General features: G+C 44.8%; 1 protein-coding gene across 4 annotated transcripts in view; it reads left to right on the top strand.

The window, feature by feature from the left end:
• The first annotated feature begins 7,973 nt into the window (after positions 1–7,973).
• Nr3c2 (nuclear receptor subfamily 3 group C member 2) overlaps positions 7,974–23,960 on the top strand; it is a 316,877-nt gene continuing 300,890 nt past the window's right edge. The window contains exons 1-3 of one of the 4 annotated variants that reach the window (XM_041663285.1): positions 7,974–8,241; positions 15,502–15,595; positions 16,017–17,772. In XM_041663285.1, coding sequence (XP_041519219.1) covers positions 16,019–17,772 — 1,754 coding nt within the window. In that variant the 5' untranslated portion in view covers positions 7,974–8,241; positions 15,502–15,595; positions 16,017–16,018. Of the gene's footprint in view, positions 8,242–10,207; positions 10,519–15,501; positions 15,596–16,016; positions 17,773–23,960 lie in introns of those variants that run through there. The other 3 variants (XM_041663284.1, XM_041663287.1, XM_041663286.1) reach the window with 3 other exon arrangements.

Genomic DNA, 23,960 nt, shown 5'->3' with positions numbered 1-23,960 from the left:
AACTGGAATTCTTCTTTTATATGACTCCGAGTCTGTGACTCAGGGTGGTAACTTTTTAAAAATAACTGCAAAAGACACATGTTAAGGTTCCAATATCCTTTGACGCCAGAAAAGGTCATGCCTTTTCCCCCATCTAATCTTTTTTCCTCTGAAAATAATTACTTAAAATCATATAGAAGGCTGCTAGCTTCCTCTCTTACTCTGCTTATAGAGGCTTGGCCATTCCAGTCAGTATAAATTCTACTTCTCATTTTCCTTTAGAATAAGAAATTCATAATTTCTTTTTCAGTCCATCTCAAGATTCAGCAATCTATACAAATGTGGTAGTGGTGGTGATGGTGGTGGTGGTGGTGGTGATGGTGGTGGTGGGGTGATGGTGGGGGTGGTAGTGATGGTGATAGAGGTGGTGATGTTGTTGATGGAGGAAGTGGTGGAAGTGGTGATGATGTTGCTGATGGAGGAAGTGGTGGAGGTGGTGGAGGTGGTGGTGAGGATGGTGGTGGTGGTGATGGGGGGTGGTGATGTTGTTGATGGAGGAAGTGGTGGAGGAGGTGGTGATGTTGCTGATGGAGGAAGTAGTGGAGGTGGTGGAGGTGGTGGTGGTAAGGATGGTGGTGGTGGTGATGGGGGGTGGTGATGTTGTTGATGGAGGAAGTGGTGGAGGTGGTGGTGATGTTGTTGATGGAAGAAGTGGTGGAGGTGGTGGTGATGTTGTTGATGGAGGAAGTGGTAGAGGTGGTGGTGGTGGGGGTGGTGATGGGGATGGTGGAGGTGGAGGAAGTTGTAGTGGTAGAGGTGGTGGTGGTGGTGGTGTATGTGTTCGTGTGTATTTTGGCATCTGAAATGTATGGGAAACTTGGACTTCTCCATTAAAATTACATGAAGACTGGTGAATCCTGGATAGATGTGAATCCCAAATGGTAGAACACTGGTCTGGTGGCAAATGAGTCTGGGTCTTTTCTTTCTTTCTCCATTTCATGTATTCCCTAGAAGAGATCTTGCAGATTGGAAGAAGGAACCTGGTACTTTTTCTCTTAGGAATCTTAACTTCTTTGGCCTTTGTATTTTGCACATCCCTTAAGAACATTCTAATAGGTCCCTGAAGCAGGGACATCCATATGGCAGCACCAACTAGTCAGGCACCAGTGTGAGCCATAAGGACGTGCACTGACCAGTCGGGCACCAGTGTGAACCATCAGGACATGCACTGACCAAACTGGATACCAATGTGGGCCATCAGGACATGCACTGACCAGTTGGACACCAGTGTGAGCCATCAGACTATACATTAGCTAAAAGTCAGACATCCTGGAATCTTTTTTCTGATCAACTAAGCATTAACATACTTGGATCTAACCTTTTGCTGCATTCATGAAGGGACTTGTGGCTTCCTACACATTCTCACTTTTGCTAACATGTACATGAAGGTAAGCATACTGCCTCTTTCCCCAAGACAGGTGTATATGGATAAAGGCTTTCTTTCGTGGCTTTCTATATAAGAGCATAACTTGCCTTTCAAACCTATTTATCTCACAAAGCTAAAATTCTTACAATCTTTTAAATTTTACTTTTAAAAATATATTATATTGAGTATAATTATCTTACTTAAGAATCAGTCACTAATTGAATCTAACTTGCTCTAGTAGCTCACTGTGTGGCTCAGTGAAAGATTAGGCACCCTTGTCTCTCCAACAGCAACTTCTATGATGTCAGAATGTGTGGCTCCTCGGAACAGTTTCCTCTTTCTGCAGCAATCTATAGTAAATACGATATCACCCTGCTGATGGGAAGGCCAAGACCACATTAAAGGTGGTGAGATAGTTTTTGTGTGCTTGGAATATTTGATGAAGTATTGATGGATGTATAAAATACATTATTCTTGATAGTATTTGTAATTAAATGCTTTAATATTGTTTAAAGATTTTGTTTTATTTGTGTGTGTGCATGTGCTTGCATGAGTGTATACATCCAGGGGTGTGAAGATGCCCCAGAGGACAGAAGAGAGCGCTGAATCCCTGGGAGCTAGGGTTACAGGTGTCTGTGAGTTCCCTTTGGGTGCCAACATTTGATCTCCAGCTTTCATGTGAGGGCAGTAAAGATCCAAGCCTTACTCCATTAATAATGTTAATAATTGAATTACGCTGTGTGGTTACGTTTCCTACCACAAGAGGAAATCTCATTTTACCACATGATCTTCTTTTCGAAAGCTGAATGCATTGTTTCTAGTCTGTGGGACACACAACTCTGCAAAGTCTGCAGTCAGAGTAGCACAGAGACTCTCCTCACAGTGCAGGACGCAGTCCTTTCTTTACATCCTAACTCGCCAGGCCAGTGAATGTTTGAGTAACACTTGAAATGGAGATTCATTGTATTTCAGCTGAAACTCCTTGATTATTCACCAGGCCTATTTCAAAACAAACAAAAACAAACAAACTAGAAATCTCATATATCATGAATGAAATTGATTGAACTCACTTCGTTTTAAGATTTATCATTTTATTTCATATATAGTAGTTTGCTTATATGTGTCTATGGGTTCCATGTGAGCACAGTGGCCTCAGAGGCCAGAAGAGGGCATGGGAACCCCTTGAACTGGAGTTGGACAGTTGTGATGGCCATGTGGATGCGGGAACTGAATCCCAGTCCTCCGCGGGAGCTGCAAATGCCGCCCACCACCGAGTCACCTCTCCATGTGCCACTTCAGAATTTAAAGAAGGAAAAGTCCTACCATGTCAACGCCGTTCCTATTGAGAGGTACAGTTGTTACTAATGTAAATGGGAAGTTTCCCACACCCAAAATAAAGGAAACCATCTTGTACTACAGTTGATTAAAAGCTAGTGATGTTCTGTGCTCTAAGAAGGAATAAATTCCACAGCTGGGGAGTGGCGAAAGCGTCACTACAGGGTCAATCCACTGAACCTGCATGTTCACAAAAGGCAGAAACGATGACTTATGTTGCTGTATTTTACCACAATATAAAATAAAAATAAATCCATTAGGCCTCATTTTATGCAATTATTTCATGCTTGTCTCTGATGTGTTTGGAGCATTTTCTATCACGAGAAATTATTTCTCTTTAATGGCTAAACATTTAAATATTGAGGCATTCTTTTTTGCAATCATCTTTGATAGAGTAAAAAATATTGTTGATCAAAATGTCTTCGTTGTTACTGACAGCTGTTAAAATATGCTGCTAAAAATAATGTGCCCGCTATTGAAACACTAGCAATGCCTACAGAGTCCTGGGGAGAAGCTGAAAAGGCTTCCTCCTAGCTTGAAAGAGGTGGCTTTCACACTCTTGACCCAATGGCTTCCAGTTGTGTGTGTGTGCGTGCGTGTGTGTGTGTGTATATGTGCATGTGTGTTTCTGTATGTGTGTATACGTGTGTGTGTTTGTGTGTTCATATATGCATTTGTATGTATGTGTGTGGTGTGGGTGTGTGAGTGTTTATGTGTATATATCTGTGTGTATGTGTGCTTTGTAAGTATATATGTGTGTGGTGTGTGTGGTACATATGTTTTGTGAGTATGTATATATGTGCATGTATTGTGTATTTGTGTGTATGTGTATATATGTATGTGTTGTGTATTTGCATATGCTCCCATGTGCATGCGTGTGTGGTGTGTATTTGTGTGTTTATGTTTGTGTGTGTGTTGTATTGTGTAGTTGTGCGGGCATGTGTATGTGTGTATGTTCCTGTGTGTGGTGTGTAGTGTGTTTGTGGTGTGTGCAATGTGTATTTGTGTGTGTATATGTGTATGCTCCTGTGTGCGGTGTGTGTATGTGTAACTGTATATGTATGAGCGTGTGTGTGCATGTCTGTATATGTAGTTCTATGAGTGTATTGTGTGTGTGTACGCGCATGTGTGTGTTTGTGCGCGCGCGTGCTGCTACTGAACATTATACCAGAAAAACAGCCTGGTTTTCTAATGAGCACACAACCATGTGGTTATTTATGTAAGATTAGCACAGTTATTTAAAGGTGCTGAATTTCCTCTACTGCACCAAGAATGCATGAGAAAAGAGAAGAAATTGAAAACGTTCCTGTTTTATTAAAATATACTGTTCAAGTTCCTCCCCCCCCCCCTTTCAACCACTGTACATTATGTCTAAATTTAGAACCTCAGTGTGGGCCAAATGAAATCTGATTTGTTTCTAATAAAATGGCATACTAATCGTGATGTGTGTGCTGTTTGGTTCTCTTCCATCCCAAAATTTGGCCATAGAAATGTAGTATGTTTGTGAATTTTCTATTTAAACTGCCTGCAAATAGAATAAAGGTAGACAGATAACTCAATCAGTAAACAAATTCCTAATTAATTGTTCAAATTAGTGAATAATGAAAGCTGAAACAAATATTCCAAACACTGTAGAAAATTGAGTTTGGGCAATTTTGGATGTCAGCAAAATCCTTAATATGTTCAGTATTTATCTTCTAGTCCACACTTCCTTCTTTGCTTGCAATGTTTATAAACTGTAACATGTGTGCTTTGCAATAAACAAAGAAGTTTGATCTTATATTGTTGTCCTGTTCGTCTTCTCTCCCTGACACCCTCCCCACTTCTCTGACTCACCCTGTCTTTCTTAACTCTTTCCAACAGCTGGTAAGAGATGGAACGGAGAAAAGCTTAAATAAGTAAACAGCCCTAACATGAGTAGGCTTATTAATGGAGTTAACTATAACTAATGCTTTAGCCTTTATTTTTAAAAAAGAAAAAAAAAGGCAGGTGGCTCTCTGAATTAGAGGCTAGGATGGCCAGAGCTGCACAAAGAAACCTTGTCTCCAAAACCAAAATAAACAAACAAAAAACACTATTTAATGCAAATAAGCTCTATGGCCTTCACTTTCTTGTCAGCAAATACAGACTTAAGGAAGATATGCTCACTTTGGGGTCTGAGAAAATTTCCAGTTTATGAATCATTCTCGGGACAGCTCTGGAAACAGGGACCTAAAGGGCAGCTCTCCTCAAGCTAAAACAGGGCTAGGGAGAATTTTTTCCAACACAAACTTAGATATTAGGCTTTGTTTCTGAAATTACATAATAGAGGATGTGATGTCACACATGTAAATAGCAAACGCTGAGTCGTGCACTTCACTGTAGCAAACCTCAGGGAGTTTGACACTTATGGGATGGGGAGGGCGGTGTCCTGAGGTTCAGCCTGTGAATGTGTTGAGTGATGTCTGAGGCTGCTTGCAGCTTTAAGACATTTGGTAGCTGTATAGGAAATGGGCTCATAGTTCTCTGGATTGTCCATTTCTTAATTTTTCAATCTCTTTTTCAAAAGAAATTGAATTCTCCATCCTTTTGCAAAGAACAAAAAGGCTTATTTAAGAGGGTGTGAAGGACAACCTTGGTTGAGAGAGAATTCTTCTAAAGCAATGGCATTGCTAGATACAAAGGAAGGCAGACAGGACTCTTCGCTGATAGACACGGAATGAGAGTGCATGCTCACAACCTAAAGTCCTGTGTTCTCCTTCTCTCATGGGGTCCCTCAGAGCCAGCACTGATGGCGCAATCCTATCAAAAGCAGCGCCACCTTCCTATTGTCCCTTCACAAGGAGGTATGGCACTGAACTCCAGGGCTGTTGCCATGTCAGTGCCAGCAAAGGGAGATTATGCAAAAGAAACTCATAAAAATTTAAAAAAAAGAAAAACCCAAAACTTCGTCTATGGGTAATTGCAAGACCCTCTAAGTATCCATCAGTAATAAGAGAAACTGGCACCTAAGGGTATCCAGAGATCCCAGACCCTCTATTGTGGTATGAAAATGTTTTAAAAGAGTATATAAAAAAATCTTAGGTTTTAATATCAGACAGCCTTGCAGAGCCTTGCAGGCAGAGCAGATAAAATTTTTCAAAGTGGCTAAATAAAAGCATAGGAAGATGCCAGGTGGTGGCTGTGCACACCTTTACTCCAAGCACTTAGGAGGCAGAGGCAGGCAGGCCTCTGAGTTGGAGGCCAGCCTGGTGTACTAAGTGAGCTTCAGGACAGCCAGAGCTACACATAGAAACTCTGCCTCAAAACAAACAGAACCATGGGGGGAAATCTCCTAAATTTCTACAATGTGGCAGCTATTTTAAGCTCATTTTATGCCATACTTTGATCACATTGCCTGTATTTGAAAGTGTGGAGAAGAGTAGTCAGTGGCAGGAGCAGGGAAGAATGGAACCGGAATCGTCCAAGCCTAACCTGTCAACCTTGCCGGTAGGATGTACGTCCCTAGCTATCTTAAATGGCGCCGGCAATTTGGTTCTTCCCTTATGATACTGCATAGGCGTCTGCTCTATGGCACCTCTGCATCTTTCTGCTCATTTAACCAATGCACCAGTGTCGACCCATCTTATTCTCAAGGCATTTCCAGTCAGTTCGTCAACATCAGGATTCTTCTAAATTGTCCTTTTTAAAGTTCTTTTAATAAAAGGTTACATTTTATCATAAATTATTTAAACACTTTCTTGATCTCACCCAAGTCACGATTCCAAACATCTTAACCTAGAAGACACTTTTACAAAACAGGAAAAGTTTGTTCTGCAGCAGGCCAAAATGCCATCTTGAGCCACAGAGGAACTGGGAGTGTCAACACAATAGGTAGGTGGTGGAGCAACAAAACTGGATACTGGACCATGGGACTGGGGTTAGAGAAAGGCAGACATTAACCGAACAGTACCGCTTTTCCTGGGGATCAGCAACTTTCACTCCTATTTAGGAGGAAATGGGGGGGAGGGGGGCTACAGAGGGTTTAGAAAACCGTGGAAGAAATGTCAAACCAGAGAAGGGGATGTGTGGTCAAGTCCTGGGTTTGCTTAATTCAGTCCTTTAAAACAAGCTGGTAGTGACTTAAGTCTCCCCTCCCAGCAGACTTCCAGCTAGGGGCATGAGTAACTAACATTGAGGTGGAGAAGTCTGGCGCATAGGGTATCTCTCACACCCGCGAGTGCACATGAAAACGAGCGCGCGCATACACACTATGCTGGGGTGACCAGTGTATCTTGGGGTGTGAGGCTGGAGAATGAGAAGCGGTGAGCTCCAAGACGCACAGGGAACAGGGGACAGGAGAATCCTAAGAGGGTAGCTTGGGGCTCAATCCTCCTTCCCGCGCCACGTGCCCGCGCGCCGCGCCGCCCGGCCAGGGAGCCCGCCTTTCACTTTCGCAGCTGCGTAGGTGTCTGCCCCGGCGGGCGCGAGGGCGCGGGGGCGCGGGGGCGCGCGGGGTAGCGCGGGGGCGCGCTGCGGGGGAGGGCTGTCGCGGCAGGTCCCTTCCAAGGCCCGCAGGGCTCAGCGGCCACTGTCAGAGCGCGGGATCGGTGGCGGTCGCTCCCCACACGCCCTGCTGCGCAGACACCCCGGCGCTCCAGGGCGCCCCCCCCACACACGGTGGGGGCGGGGCAGCGACTCAAGAGCTGTCTCACCGGGTGGGCAGCGGAGGCTCAGGAAAGAAACTTTTCCCTCCTGGCCCGCTCGAGGTCCTCCAGCCCTCTGCTCCCTTTACCGTGGCACCTGCTCCTGAAGCCAGGTCAAGGCCGACTTTGTGGACCCGGGCGGAGGGGAGTACAGGGTGCGTGCACTGGGGTTCCGTTTTCCCTTGGCCTCCTTGCTGTCAGTGACTGGGGTTCCAGCGACCGCCACCAGCACCCTGTCTCCCACCAGCGGGTGGCCGGACACTAGACTGCCTCGTACTGCTAGTGAGGGTGTGACCCGGGGAGGGGGCCCCAGCTCCACGGGCTCCCCCTGCGGCTGCCCCCACAAACACACACACACACACACACACACACACACACACACACACACACACACACCACGCTCTGTCGCCTGAGCTGTCACCGGCCATCCCAGCCCAAGGAAGGGGCGCGGAGAGTCGCGCTTCTCCGCTGCGGGCGCGGAATCTTACCGCGGGACTGGCGGGTTCCCGGAACCTCCGCAGTCACCGCGGGGCGAACCAGCAGCCCCGGAGACCCGCCGGCCCCAGGCCCAGCTGCCCTGCTGGGGGCCGGCGGGTGCTCGCAACCCCCTCTGCGCGATTTGGTGCCACCGGCTCGCTGCCTCCAGCAGGATAACTGCACTGTCGCTCTATTGCTCTACCCACCGTCAGTAGGGCGACTGCCAGGATTGCTACTCTCTCCATCCTCATCGCAGATCAGCTGGTATTGGACTTGCTGGTGGCTGCAACAGCGGCGGAGGCGGCGGGAGTCTCGCTGCCCCCTCCCCCGCCCCGGTCTCCCTACCATGTCCTAGAAAAGGTGAGTGCAGAGACTGTCACTTTGCGCCTACAGTGGCGGGAGGGGGTCTGGGAGAACAGGGGTGGCCCCGGGGTGGCCAGGCCAGCGCAGAGGGGAAAGGACGCGGGTCGGCGTACCGAGGTGGGTTGCCGGCAGGAGGCCAGGTGCCTGCCTGGCCCGCGCGGGACAAGGTTGCAGGGCGACTGGAGAGAGCGCAGCGGCTACTCCGCGCGGTTCTAACCTAGATTTTGCAAGGAGCTTCGATCCAGGGCAAGACCAGCCCTCCCTAAGGAAGGTAAAAACTTAGTAAAAAGGAGACGCGTCCATTTCTTTAATGATGAATAGTTCTGTCACCCTGGCTGAGCTGCAGCCGCTGCTGCTTGGCGAGCCCGGGCCGCCGGGTCCGGGACTTCCCTAGCTCCAGCTCGCCACCGGCGCGCGGCCCCGGGCGCAATAGATGTCGCGTGACAGCTATCCTCGCGGGAAAGTTGGGACACTCGGCGGGGATTCATATGGGTAGGGGCTCCAGGGCTAGTTCAGCTCAGGCGACTGATGGGCACCGGAGTCCGGCATCTGATCAGCTCCTGGGCGCCGCTGCAGTCCCCCATGCCTCTGGGGAGTGTCCTGCGGGAGTGGCTGAGAGTTCCAGTCTCCCTGGGCATAGGATCCGGGATCCTGAGGCTTAACTAACTGTAAGAAAAGGAGGGGCCTTAGGGCACAAGCTGCCCTCCTCCTCCCGAGCCTTGGCTCGCCAGGAGCAAGGGTGAGCCCAAAGCTGCACAGCTGCCGCCTGCGGCCTGTGGGTCGCCAAGGGCCAGGGGACCAGATTTAGGTGTGTACGTCACTGGTGCCGACTCCAAGCCAGCAGGGGAGTCCAAAGCCGAGCCTCACACCAGTCTAAAAGTCCTTAGAATTAAAGTTAAGGAGCCCATCCTTCGGTTTAGCAAGTGCAGTGTTTGGGTGGGCGGGAGGAAAATCCGAGTGGGGGAGAAGGGAAGTCAAAATTTTTCTCGCGCAAACGATCGTTAGAAAACAGTTTAGAGCTTTCCCTTCCTCCAATAAGCCTGCCCCCAATTATGTGCACCCCTTCCACATATTATAAAGCGCATGTCCTCAATAGTAAGCTTTCTTGCATATTGAACTAGTGGAAAAATCCAGTACTAAAGTAGTAAGTACAGTAACAAAATTATCAGGCGCCTCAGCTCTTGACCCTGGCACTTTTTTTTTTTTTGGCAGGGGGTGGGGTGGGAGGAAGGCTGTGTTTAAAGGGGTTTGGCTGCACCGAAAGCACCCGCTTTTCCTGCAAGGAAACTGAAATCGACTGGGAACGTGATCCTCTGGCTCTCGACAGCGGAGACTAAGGCTGCTCGGCGGGGGAGGTAACTTAGACCTGAAGGGGGGGTGGGGGGAGCAGAGCGTTAGGGGTCCCGGGAAAGCCCACCTGAGACGTCTTGGGCTTGCCGACGCCGTGGGCGGCGTCGGGTGTGAGTCGCTGCGGCTCACCTGGCGCTGCAGGTGGAGGGCGCGAGGGCACACCAGCTAGGCTGCTACGGCGTCACCACAGTTTCCCCTTCTCTCCGGATTGCCTGTGGTCCCCCCGGGGGACACTTGGGTAGATGAGAGCAAGTTTGGGGCAAGGGAGAGATGTGGGCTAAAGGGCTTCATGCGCAGGGGTGCCCCGGATCGTGGCCACCTCCGCGAACCCGGAGAACCTACTGCCTCTGCGGCTTTAAGGAAGCTGCCGAGTCCAGGCTGTGTCGCAGCAACTTTGTATCAGTCATGTCGCCCGCCTGGTGACTGACAGCTCCGATTGCCCAATGAGAAGCAAGCCTGGCCCGCACAGCGTGGAGCCTTGTTTCCCCCTTGGCCAATGGAAATGGTTCCGGCGGGCGGGACAGCGACCTGAACTTTCTGGACATGTGACCCGCTTTTAAAAGGACCGGCCTTCCAGCTGGCCCACCCCCACCCCCCCTGGGCTTTTGCCCGCTCCCTCCAGCGGGTTCGTTCCCTCCCTCTTTTGCTGGCCCTGGCCCTGCCCCTGACCCCTCCCCTTAGCTCCTGCGCACCCAGGGTGTCATTGGGCCCGGGAGAAGAGAGCCAACTTCAGGCTGCTCAGAGGAAGCCGGTGCAAGTCACCTGGGCGCCAGCGCTTCTGCCTCCGGCTTTCCCTCTGCAGGGAGAGCGGCACTCTCTGGCCTGGATGTGGTTGGATGTAGGGGGGCTCCGCAGCAGGGGTGTCGTGGAGGTGGCAAGCGCTGCAACAGGTAGAAGGCGAGAAGACGACCCCGGCCGAGGCAGGTGTGTAGGGGTGCGCAGTGGGGCGCCTCCGGTCCTGCCCGACGTGCGGCCACGGCAAGGGTGGCTTGCACTTTGCAAGGAGAAGCCGCTGCGTAATCCGGAGGCACAGTCAGTATGTGCTGTGTGCTTGTTGTTTTGTTTTGGTTTTCCACCCCCCGCCCCCCCCACCCCGGCCGGCTGAGGACTATTTTGGGAAAGTTTGGCCACTTTGGATAAATGCCCTCTAAAGAGCGGCTTTTAACCGCCTTTGACAGTGGGAAGTCTGCCACCCTCCCCTTTCCCCACAAATGAATTTCAGATCGTTTTCCTTTTGCAAATTTTAGAAGACATTTGAATAATGTTTCTTTCATCTATCAATTGCGGAAGCTCCTCAATCTGGGTGGGAGGTGTAGCCGATAGGGCAGTTGAAAAGCCAGATCCCCATAGATCTTGTATAAAAGGGTCTGGAAAATCTTGCGTTTCCCGTTCCTTCATATTGGGGAAACTCTAGGGGATTGTCAGGGCAGGGACGGTAAAGGGATGAAGTTGCTTTTGATGGCATCCCTGGCCAGATGGATTTTAGATGCATGGCTTTCCTGCTGCATTTTAAAAAGACAAGGTTTAAATCACAATGCTTTATCATACCATCTGCGTTATTTATTTATTATAACGTAGTTCGAAAAACTTTTGTTAGCAGACGAGTTATTAAGATCGCCGAATTTTAAAAGCTCCTTAATATTTCGGGTCCTCATTCTCTAGGTGCTGTTACTGGTGATATTTACATAGCAATGATAACAGCATTCTCCATCTGTGTGGTCCTTCCTTGGAGCTTTAATTTCACGTTTGACATGACACACTACCATGGAAATACTTTTGGAGAGAAGTTTGTGTTGCGGGGCTTGGGGGGGGGGGGACTAAAGCGGAACTTTCTCCTTTGTGGAAGAGGTAGTTTTGTTTAAAAGAACAATTGGAAAGCTGATGTGGTTCAGTTGGCCAGTGAACAGAAGTCAGGTATGCTTAGTTCTAACTGGTTCTCCTGCTCTGTTAGGTGACCTTGGCAGACTTATCCTACTTCCCCTCATTCTAAGAGGGGAAGATGACAGTCCTGAGAGGCAGAGCGACTAAAACTGGTTTCCTGAAGTCATCTTCTGCCCTGTAAAACAGGCATGTGTCGTGAAGCCCTCAAGCTGGGTCTCAACTGTGCTACCTGAAAGCGACATGATTGGGGGGAAGGTGCCATTAAGAAGGAGATATGTATCGGAGAGCAGTAAAAGTGATTGAAAGTGAAAGTTTTCAGAAAAGATGCAGATTTCTAAGGGTCTTTAATAATTTCATGGGGGAAAAATAAATTACTTCTTTATGGAAAAGGGCAATTTAACAGACTATGAAACAAAGTTTTAAAGTCTGTTTCTTTCACAGAAATAGCATTTAAGGCTGTACGTGTGTATTCTTCTAAGCTTTAGAGAGGTTTGTAAACCTGGCATATGGCTCATTTAAGACAATAGTAATAAGTGCCCGTCAGGATATTAGTACTACTCCAAACACACACACACAGACGCACACACACACATGCACACACACGCATGCACACATATGCACATACACGTGCGGGCACACACACACGCACGCACACATATGCACATACACGTGCGGGCACACACACATGCACACACACAGACGCACACACACATGCACACACGCATGCACACACATGCACACACACACATGCACACATATGCACATACACATGCGGGCACACACACATACACATGAAACCTGTTGGTGCTTTCCCTTACTTATGTGAATTTTTCTCACCTTTTTGTTTCTTTTGCATGAAATAAAGGTCATAATGACCTAGGAGTCTCTGGTACAGTATTCACTGGGAAGCTAAGAGGCCTAGTTTTTCTTAAGCTAGGAATATAATTTATATATTTCACTGCCTTATTTTGTTCTTAAGTAACAAAAGCTTTCCCTTTACCCTCAGGCTAAAGTTTTATGAGGATCATATTCATCAAGTCGTATTTTTAGTAGTCTCTGGTAAGTTCGGGTTGACTGAACTACTGTTCAAAGCCATGGTCATTATGCCAATTCTAAAAAGACAACCCGAGTTTCCTAGACAACACAGGAAATAAATTTCTAACTTAACCCATTTGTTTATAGAAAATACTAACTAAAATACTAACCAAGCAAGACTCAGCATAAAATATCTCAGCGATGCTATTTTGAAAGCATCTAGTCTCTGAAACAAGGTTTGCAGGGGAAGTGTTTGCAGGCTCGCTGCTGACCACTTTTCTGTGCTGGCTGCAGGACCTTTCCTCTCTGTCATTTGAGAGGTTGGTGAGGTTGATAGATGAGGATCCCTTGAACAAAGCCAATTTAGATTTCAGAAAAGCCTATGGCAAATTCCTCATGATTTTCCTGTCAATAACGCTGTGAAATATGGTTGGCTTTAGGAGGCTATTATGTGAGTGCTGGGTTTGGGGAAGCAAGACTTTGGGCAGTTGAGATCAGCTCTCTGACGTTAGCTGATAAAATTCTTCCCTGTAGAGAGGAACTGTGGCTGGCACCCACTATCTCCAGGAAGGATTCTCTGTGAGCCTTAGAGACCTTCGCTGGTCTGGTATATGGCTCGCTGAGGAGCGTGACAAATGGTCCTCACAATATTAGTAGGCCCTCCAAACAGCAACGAGATGTACAGAGATCAAACTGTTTCAGGGAGTGCTGGATTAAAAATACGCTGCTTCTGTACTTTAAAATCTCCCTGGGATTGTAGAGCTCAGAATTTTACTGAGATCTCATAAAAAGCAGTGTGTCCATCTCTCCCGACAGACAGTCGGGAGTCTGAAGTTCTGGAGAAGGGTCTCAGGGCACAGAGCCCTATTGCTTATGGTGGAAGGGAGGTTGGTGGCTACAGCTACAACACTGGGAGGAATTCCCATGGAAGCCTTGTAGTGCGGAGTCGGGGGGATCACTTCACACAGAGGTCTTTAGGGAGGCCACAGGAGAGCTCAAGAGAGGACTGGGATGGCATGGACATACACAAGAAGTTCTGCTCTGAACATAGTTCTTGAGATACTTCATGGATCTGAATGTGAACCATCTATACCTCAGCTGTATCCGACTGTCTTTGCTGTGGAAAGGACAGAGTATTTCCTATAGAAGTAGAAGAGAACATAATATTGACTATATTTTCCAATTCACTGCTATGACGGAGTTTTCAGGAGAGTGAAAACCAAAAAAAGCCCATTATTAGCAATGATTTAGGTCTCAATTCACTCTGTGTGTGTTTCGGCTTTAACTTGGTTTTCATCCATACTTATTTTCTTTTTTTTTCTTGGCTGAAATTCCCAGATAACTACCTCAATCTTTGTGATTTGATTTATTTTCTACTTTTTAGTGATTGATTTTTGATTAAGAATTAATAATGTTTTTAAGTGAAAGCATGCTACATAATTGGTAGATTTTAAGGTTCATAAATTGTGTATTGATCATAGTATAATAGTTAAACATTTTTATTTGCATTTTTCTATCCGTCTGGGACACAGTGGTGGAATTGATAGTTTCTGATTGCTCATAAATGAAAATCTACTGCAAAATACAAAAAAATTAGGGGCAATTGTAAGACTCAGGCAATTTGCGCATTATATTTCATTAGAGGGGCTTGTGATATGTAATACAAATTTATTTAGTGAAGTCGTTATATTGTTTTGCAATGTTAATTCATATAAATTCTGTAGCAAAGGACTTCCAATTTTTTTCCTTTTAATGAAGAAAGGGTAGGGGAGAGAGGCTAGAGGCAAGCAGAGAAAGAATGCAGGGCTTTATGTACGAAGAACTGCATTTATGTACGAAGGCTTCACAGGACATATAGATTTGAAAACTGTACGCAGGCATGGTTTTTTTTTTTAATTCTAAGATGTACAGATAAGAGCGAATTCATTTTGCAGTGCTCTGTTTCTTTAGTGCAGTGTTCAGGGGTGGGATCTTGCTCCCTAAGAACATTTGATAATCTGCAGACTTCGTTGCTGTCACAACCGGGGAAGGTGGTGCTCTCAGCATCTAGTGCTTCAGAGACAGAGACCCTGCTTAACACAATCCAGCGCATAGGGCAGGCCTCCAACAACAATAAAGATCTGCCCGAAAGTGTCCTTAAGACCCAGGTTGGGAAACACTGGTAAACAAAGAGACCTGAGATCAAATTCCAGGTCTTGCACATAGTTATGTGGCCAGCACCTGAGTCTCTGACTTGTATTGTTTATGAGTATGTTTTTGCTTTTTGTATATAGATTGGTTCATGAAGTTAAATAATATATCAGAAAGGCTTGTAATAATGTGCTGAATTATATAGTATATAATAATTATGAGCATATAGCCTATTGCAATCTGTCCATGAGCTAAATTTATTGATTAGAGCAGATGGAAATGAATGTATATTGAAAACACTCCAATGGGCTCCCTCTAGGGTGGAAACTAGGCTGGTCGTTTCATTATTACAGATTCAGAACTGTTCTTAGACCCAGGATGTAACGAGTGCTTTGGAAATATTCTTGAATAAATGCTTAAATGATCAGGGCCCTTCATAAGCTTCATTCATTCATAGTTGAGAGTGAAAATGTCCAGCTGTTGGAAGACATAAGAGAGGTATTGCTAAGCTAGGGTGCTGGTTATTGAAGTACAAGAGTCACTGCTGTGGCTGAACCGCCTGGCAACTGCCACAATCTGTGCTCCAAGTCAATCAGTCTATATACACCTGCACTCTTCAGAATTGACACTAAACTGTCTTCACCACTGATATACTGTAAGAAAGCCTTATTGTTTTAGAAACAATTTGTCAATGATTTTCCCTATTGCTATCCATTTGTTAAGCTTTATTTGGAAACTGTACCCTTAATTGCATATCATTGATAATAAAGCTATGTATTTGATCGTATGGAAGGCAGCTTTTATATGAGCAAGTTTCCCAAAACTTTGGAGTCATAAAGTTAGTTGTTTGTTTTGTTTTAGTGTATAAAGGAGCTTTATTATGGGAGCAAGCTTAGCAGCAAGGAAACCAGCCATGCTCCTGCGTAGAAGTGGATCTCAAGGAAAGGTCACCCAGGTTAGTTTTAAGTTTGATATTTGTCACCATGCTTTAGGCCTTGTTGAGTCACCCACTCAGTGCTCACTTTCTTCTCTGATTACCTCATCCATCCCTACGATTATACTGATGATTATTTAATATTCAAGTAAGTTAACATTTATAAATGTTTTTTACAAACTGTGAAGGCTGAATTATAGCGAGTTTTAATTGAGATGCAAAATTGGGTTTGAGTCTTCTCGCATCTGAACAAGTTATAGTTGATATTCTCTCTGCGTGATATTTTGTGTCAGCACCCATGAAGATAAATTTTAATACAACTAGAAATATTGCTAATACCAAATTGAATATATAGTGTAGCTCAGTAAATGCAATTTTAGAATGCCTAAGCTTACTACTGTGTTACTGACTCTAATATGTTAATATAAATCTTGTTTGTTAGCTATGGAAACCAAAGGCTACCACAGTCTCCCTGAAGGTCTAGATATGGAAGGACGCTGGAGTCAAGTTTCTCAGACAGTAGAGCGTTCTTCTCTTGGACCTGCAGAAAGGACCGATGAGAACAACTACATGGAGATTGTCAATGTCAGCTGCGTTTCCGGTGCTATCCCAAACAACAGTACTCTAGGAAGCAGCAAAGAAAAACAAGAATTACTCCCTTGCCTTCAGCAAGACAATAGTCGGTCTGGGATTTTACCATCTGATATTAAAACTGAGCTGGAATCCAAGGAACTCTCAGCCACTGTGGCTGAATCCATGGGCTTATACATGGACTCTGTGAGAGATGCCGACTACTCCTACGATCAGAACCAACAAGGAAGCATGAGCCCAGCAAAGATTTACCAAAACATGGAGCAACTGGTGAAGTTTTACAAAGAGAATGGCCACAGGCCCTCTACCTTAAGTGGTATGAACAGGCCTTTGAGGTCATTCATGCCTGACTCTGGAGGCTCCATGAATGGTGGGGTCATGCGTGCCATTGTTAAAAGCCCAATCATCTGTCACGAGAAGAGCCCCTCTGTTTGCAGCCCGCTGAACATGTCGTCTTCGGTCTGCAGCCCTGCGGGCATCAACTCCATGTCCTCCTCCACAGCCGGCTTTGGCAGTTTCCCAGTGCACAGTCCCATCACTCAAGGAACCCCTCTAACATGCTCCCCCAGTGTTGAAAACCGAGGCTCACGGTCGCACAGCCCCACTCATGCTAGCAACGTGGGCTCCCCTCTTTCAAGTCCCTTAAGCAGCATGAAATCCCCGATTTCCAGCCCTCCGAGTCACTGCAGTGTAAAATCTCCAGTCTCCAGTCCGAATAATGTCACTCTGCGCTCCTCTGTGTCCAGCCCGGCAAATCTTAACAACTCAAGGTGCTCCGTTTCCAGCCCTTCCAACACCAACAACAGATCCACACTCTCCAGCCCGACAGCCAGCACTGTGGGGTCCATCTGCAGCCCCATCAACAATGCCTTCGGCTATGCTGCTTCAGGCTCTGCTGCTGCAGCAGGTGCCATCCGGGATGTGGTTCCCAGTCCAGACACCCATGAGAAAGGTGCTCATGACGTTCCTTTCCCTAAGACAGAGGAAGTCGAGAAGGCCATCTCCAATGGTGTGACTGGCCAGCTCAACATTGTCCAGTACATAAAACCAGAACCAGACGGGACTTTCAGCAGCTCCTGCTTGGGAGGAAACAGCAAAATCAACCCCGGTTCTCCATTCTCTGTACCAATAAAGCAAGAATCAACCAAGCACTCGTGTTCAGGCTCCTCTCTTAAAGGGAACCCCACGGTCAACCCGTTTCCATTCATGGATGGCTCATATTTTTCCTTTATGGATGATAAAGACTATTATTCCCTATCAGGAATTTTAGGACCACCTGTGCCCGGTTTTGACGGTAGCTGTGAGGGCAGTGCATTCCCAATGGGGATTAAGCAAGAACCAGATGATGGGAGCTATTACTCTGAGACCAGCATCCCATCATCTGCCATCGTTGGTGTGAATTCAGGTGGACAGTCCTTTCACTACCGGATTGGTGCTCAAGGTACAATATCTTTATCTCGGTCACCTAGAGACCAATCTTTCCAACACTTGAGTTCCTTTCCACCCGTCAATACATTAGTGGAGTCATGGAAACCACACGGTGACCTGCCATCTAGGAGAAGTGATGGATACCCGGTCCTAGAGTACATTCCAGAAAATGTGTCAAAGTAAGTTGATGTATTTTGTTATCCTTTCTCTCTTCTCCCTTCCTTTTTCCTTTTCTTTCTCTTTCTTTCTTTGTTTGTTTTTCTTTGATTACATTATTTTGAAACTCCTGGCTTTGTAAATTGTTACATCCTGTCTTTATTTTTGCATTCAAGAGACTGAGTTTTACTTTTGTTTAAGGTTGGTCATTTTATTCTCTTTGGAATGTTGATATAGCACTATGATTTGAAATAGAGGAACAAAAAACTTCTTAAGATATCTTATAAAATGTTTGCATTGCCTTTGAAGAAGCATATATAAGTGCCCCTCTGTTGTCTGTTTTAGTGTTTGGAAAATGTTCGTTTTCTACTACCAGTTACTGTATTTTCTTTAGCAGACTAGTGCTCATTTTTACCCCTTGGTTGTTCTCTGGTTCGCTGAGACTGTATTAAATTACTTATCCTCATGGTCCTAGTTTCCTTTTGATATTAAAATTCTTTATTAATTACTTCAATAGTTTGTGAAATAAAACAGATCCCCAAATCTGTTACCTACACGCTTCCTTCTCTCTATTTTCTAGGAAGGTTTCTTTTGGGGGGAAAGCTGGGTGAAGGTAGTAGGCTAATTATATAAAAGTCGTAGTTTCCTGTCCAAATAAATTATTTCCTTAACTGTGAAGGCGTTTAAAGACTCAGCCATCTAAAAGCACTTAGTGGGCAATTTTACTTTCTCATATTAGAAATTATAATTGTCACTCTAGTTCTGAATTGGTACAGTTATAGCATGTGAGATCTGTAAGAAGATATGCTCTGTTTACTGTCAAATGTGTCTTGGTTTCCTTGTTGCAGAGAGTGTGTTGTGTATGTTTAGAAAAACACGGAAGAGGTTTTAGATGTGAGGGTAAAGGGTGGTTCTTATTTATGCAATGAGTACTTGCTTTGGACTTTGCTTCAATTCTGGTTTTATTACATGAATGTGATAAGTGAACCTTTTGTGGAATATATAAAGTATAACTTTTCTAACTACACTTTATCTCATTGGCATCTAAGAATATGTGGGTATTTCCTGTTTCCCTTCATTTCCTTCTATCTTTATTTTGTAGAAAATATATCCATCCTATTAACAGAACATCAATTATACCTATAATCCAATATTTTTTACTGGAGCTTTTTTTCTGTCTTTTTCAAACACAAGCAAAAACTTTTGGTTTGAGAATCCATTCCCTTATTACTGGATCAAATATTTTTCTTCTTTATTTTAAAGAAGCAAATGTTACATAAAAAATACATTCTTAACGGTTCTTCATAGCACAGCAGGTTGCATTCCAGTGCTGTGGCCCAGACCCTCCTGATTAGCCGTGACTCAGTCTCCTTAGGCATGCCATGGGTCTGAGTGACCAGACTGTGTCTGTGGCACTGAGACTGCCTTCTCCTGTCACACGGGAAGAGGAGCCTTTCTGCTTGCACATTTGCGGGTTTTGTGTCAACAAGATCAAGCTCTCCACATTTCACTGTCAAAGGTTGGTGTTGCTTGCCATCCCGGTGGTTCTAAGTCTGTACAGCTTTCGTTGGGGAAGGCAGCCTGAGCATTTCCGGAGTGCAGTCGAGGGTCAGAGGGCACATAGGCTGGTTTCTGCATTTTGTCTCACCCATGTTTCACCATCGGTCTCTTTCTTAGACAATTAATTTTTTAGACAGAAATGATCTTTTTAGACAAAATTAATTTTTCCAGTTTTTTTCACTTGTGATAACATCCCATTTCAAAGAATGCTGGGTAAATAAAGCATTGATGACTGCAAAGGGTCAAGGTCATGGGCGATGCCATTTGTTGACCACAGTAGCGTCTCTCCGGAGTCTCTGGGTAAAACCTGAAGATTTCAAACTGTGATCTGGGGGTTCTGACACCTTTCCAAAGAGGTTCATGAAATCATAGCTCATGATGGGTTAAAGGTCTTCTCAGAGTGGAGATGGACCAGTGGATTGGTAGTGGACTGTAGTGATGTTTGAGTAGCTTGGGATTTGTTCAAATTCAATGTTGTTACTATTAACCATTCGCCATTTCCGAAAGAGTACTAAGTCAGTTTTCACTGTGGTTCCAAAGATTCATTGCCTGTAATGACCTTTATAGTGTTCTTCCTATCTCTAGGAAATCCATAGGAGGCTACTTTTTTCCATGTTCATGAGCAAACTGTATTAGTCTATGCTGAATGCAGGGGTTGATGTGAGAATCTGGCTCTTATATTAAAAGAAGACAATAGACTTGCCAGAAAAAAAGAAAAGGTCTGTTTCTTCACCAAAGTTTTTCATTTGGAGAAGTTGTTGTTTTCATAAACTTATGTTTATATTAATATGATTGTTTTTAAAATGAGTTAAATAGCAGTTTCTGCTTAAAACTTAATTTTGTTATAACACATAAACAGTTTTTTATTGTTTTTTGAACCTTTGATTTTTGTTTTGTTTTGTTTTGAGACACAGGTGTCTTAGACTCTACTTCTCCAGTCTCCTGGATGTTGGGGTACAGGCAGTGCCACCAGGCCTTCCCATGTAGCCTTGCTCCTTGTTAAGAATGAAAGGTGCTTCCAGCATAGAAGCCGGTCATTGCTGGTCTGTCCTGTTCTCCATGGGGTTTGGGACTTGGTAGAGAAAGGAGATATAATTTGTTAGCCTACTGAGTAGTTGGAAAGAGAGATGACTGTCACCTAGACTACTTTTTCGACTGAAAGAAGAGAGTAATGGCCGTGGTGTACGTGTTCTTTACTTCACTGTGTGGGCATTCTGTGGGAGCAGTGACGAAAGTAACCCCTGTTAATCATTCCCAGTGAAGGTGCTGAGTTCCAAGTTGTAAAGTAAATTATGACAAAGCTAAATGTAAAGCCTTCGGGTGGACACTGGACCTGGCTGTGTCATGTGTCAGCCTGAGTGCAAACAACACTGTGATCTCGGGTGAGTCAGAGCCGTGAGCTGCCTCAGTTTCTTCTTTTTAGAGTGAGGTCTCTGTGAGATCTGCCCACTAAAATGACTGAGACTCCTTTGGGAGAACCAAAAGAGTGTCTCTTAAAACAGCTGTTAACCTGATCCCGAATAACTGTGCTCCACATACACACACACGGGTACACACACACACACGGGTACACACACACACACACACACACACACACGTCTCTGGCAATATATCCTTATATGGTGAGAATGAGAGGTGGGGGCGACCTCGCATTAGAAAATTGAGACATTTGTCGTCTTTTTTTACCCCAACGTTTCCTTTAAAAAAAAAAATCTGACACCTGCTACGAATTCTTCTCTCTATTTGCATTTTTCCTGGCACAAGCAGCCCTTCTGCTAACACAACACTGGCTGTTTATGGCGATAACCATAGTCACTGTGATAGTCCCATAATGCAGTGCTAACATTGACTTAGAGCTTTGAATATAAAGTCCACTGTTTCAAAGGGCATAGGCTGGCAGGTTCCAACACAAGAAATTAAGGCTTCACCATCATTTGTACTTTGTTTTCAGACAGAGGAGAAAATTTCAGTAAGTGACCGGTAATTGTTTTTGTTTGTCAATTACCCTTGACTTGACTTTAGTTCTCTTTCTGTAGTGACACACAATTCAAGAAGCGTATGACAAAGTTCTCCCTATCAGTAAAGTTCCCAGATAGGCTGTGCTGATGTGAGTAGCTTTGCGACTGCCAGCTTCTGAAACGGTGGATCTGGTGGAGGTGTGCTGTGTGAGGAATGTTGATGCGGACAGTAGGAAAGCCAGGCAGCCTTGCCCAGGACATTCGGGATGAAAACGTGCCTGATTCTTTTGATTACTTGTTATGTAATGTCTTGCCTTCGAGATGGCTAACATACCTAGAATTTCTCTAGGCCAGTCTTTTAAGGAATAGTATTTTTGTAAAGATTTTAGAATGAGATTTGCTTTTCCTGATAGTTCACTTACTTTCATTAACTTATGCAGTTTCTGCAGAAATTGGTGATCATTTTATAGGGAAAAAAACAAACCAAATAACCAATCAAACAACAACACCAAAAAGATCCAAGTGCTTTATAGTATGCAAACCACCGGGACAGTGTATTTCTGGTAAGTCTTGCTTCTCATGCCAGAAATGTCTCAGTTTTAACTCCTAGCAACTTACCTTTTATGCCCCAAAAATGCTTTATTAAGTTCTTTATACTTAAATATGAATATTGAACTGAAATCCGTAGTTTAAGTTAGATAAATGAAACAATTTCACCTTAAGGTGGTTTTCATCCTTGCAATCTGCTGGAACCAGGACCTGGAGATTTCCCATTTATAGATTCGATGCCTTTTGCTTATTGGAATTCTGGGTGTGCCCAACCTTGTCTGTCCTTGCGTGACAAAGTAATAGCAGATGTCCACGACAGTGGCAGGGTGACACTCGGCTTCCTTCAGGGCTCTGATCCTTTATATTTGCCTCCAGAATAATAAGTTCCCTGGCTTTCGGTTGTGGCTTTTAGTTTCCTATTGCTCATCTGGTAATAAAATTTCAACCCTACTACTAAGTAATTTATCATTTTTCTCTTACTTACTAAACTCAAATATAAATGAAAATTGTGCTTCTTGATTACACTTAGATATCCATATTAACTTGGATGATTGTACCCAAAAATTATTAATGAAAACCACGGGGCGGGGGGGGGGGGGAAAGTGTCCTCAGTGGACAGTGTTCTCAAGACGTACACCTTCATTCTAAACTGTAGAGTTTCCAATTTGAAATTTGTGAAATGTAGGCTTCACTTTAGTTTTAAGTTGGTTTTTTTTTTTTTGGTCTTTGTGAAGTTAACATGTAATTACAAATAGACATTCATTACTTAAGTGATATTCTAGAGACCTCTAGATTTAGGATTGTCAATGGTATGGCCAGAGTCCAGATTTCTATGTTGAATAGAGATGGGCATTATGTATGAAGTAGTAGAAAGAGAAAATTTTATTCAAGGAAGAATATAACTAAACTGGCAATAATTGGAACTATTAAAAAGTCCACGCTTCAGGGAGCATGTGAGATAACCACTGTCTGTATTTGTAACTTGGACCTTGACTTAACTTGATCACCGATAAGAATGACCATGGCCACGTGGTATGTGGTGTGTGGCTTCACCTCATGTGTTAGCTGTTAGTGAGACAAATCTCTTAAAAAAAACCTGCGGTATGAGATGAAGTGAGATACAGTTTGTAAGGGGCAGAGTTGACTGGTCACCTGGTCATCCACACAGGGAGACGGTGTAGACTAACCCTGGAAAGCAGAGTTAAGGAAGATGGCCACAGTAAGGAATTTTCACCTAGTATTAGAAAATTTGTAAAAGGTGAATATTCCCTGGTACAGGGAGCTCTGGGACAGAGCAGAAAAGCAGCTGTGTTGCTGGTGAGGATGGGGGAGTGGGGGAAGGAGCCAGACACAGGTCATTTGAAACCACAATGGAGCTGAACTTGAGGGTCAGACTAAGAAATCGCTGCCTGGTGTGGCAGTGAGGAAACATGAATTAAATGCGGAGGACGGAATGAAGTGATTGTAAAGACACAGTCACAACTGTGTGGAAGAGTGGGAACTGTGTCTCTGGAGCAAGGATGTTCACCGTAATGGAAAGGAGCAGGCAGATTTGAAATGTTACAAAAACCATCTTCTGTGTATGCATGTGTTATACGGAGGAATAGTTTCTGGGGACATGCAGCACACATACTAACTCACCCCAGAGAGGGATTCCACAGCAGACTAAAGTACAGATATCACTTGTGTTCGGTGAACTGTGGTTGGATTTTCCTTGGTGCAGTCTGCAAATAATCGCACGGAGACTTCTTATTAATTTTGAAAGCATGGCCTCTAGCTTAGGCTTGTCATCAGCTAGCTTTTATAACTTAATCTGTTCCTATTCTTCTATGTTTTGCCACATGGCTTTTCTACCTCTCTTCCATTCTGTATATTTGACTTGGTCCGCATCTCACAGGCATCCCTGCACGCTTAGATTCAGCTCCTCATCCTCTCTCTTCCCTGAAGTCCTGCCTAGCCTCTCCCACCTAGCTATTAGCCATTCATCTTTTTATAAAACCAATAAGCAGGAACCTTGGCAAAGACATATCTTCACAGAACATGAAAAGATTGTCCCACAACCGTGAACCTTGAGTTTTATTGGGGCTCCTTTCAGAAGTGGAGATGACCCAAAGACAGCTGACCCAAACCCACCCAAGGATAGG

Source organism: Microtus oregoni, unplaced genomic scaffold (genome assembly GCF_018167655.1).
Source record: "Microtus oregoni isolate MIOR12 unplaced genomic scaffold, Mior012 000014F_ref0000157, whole genome shotgun sequence".
NCBI lineage: Eukaryota > Metazoa > Chordata > Mammalia > Rodentia > Cricetidae > Microtus > Microtus oregoni.
Note: the sequence above shows the minus strand (reverse complement) of the source record. Positions and strands in the feature narration are given on the sequence as shown.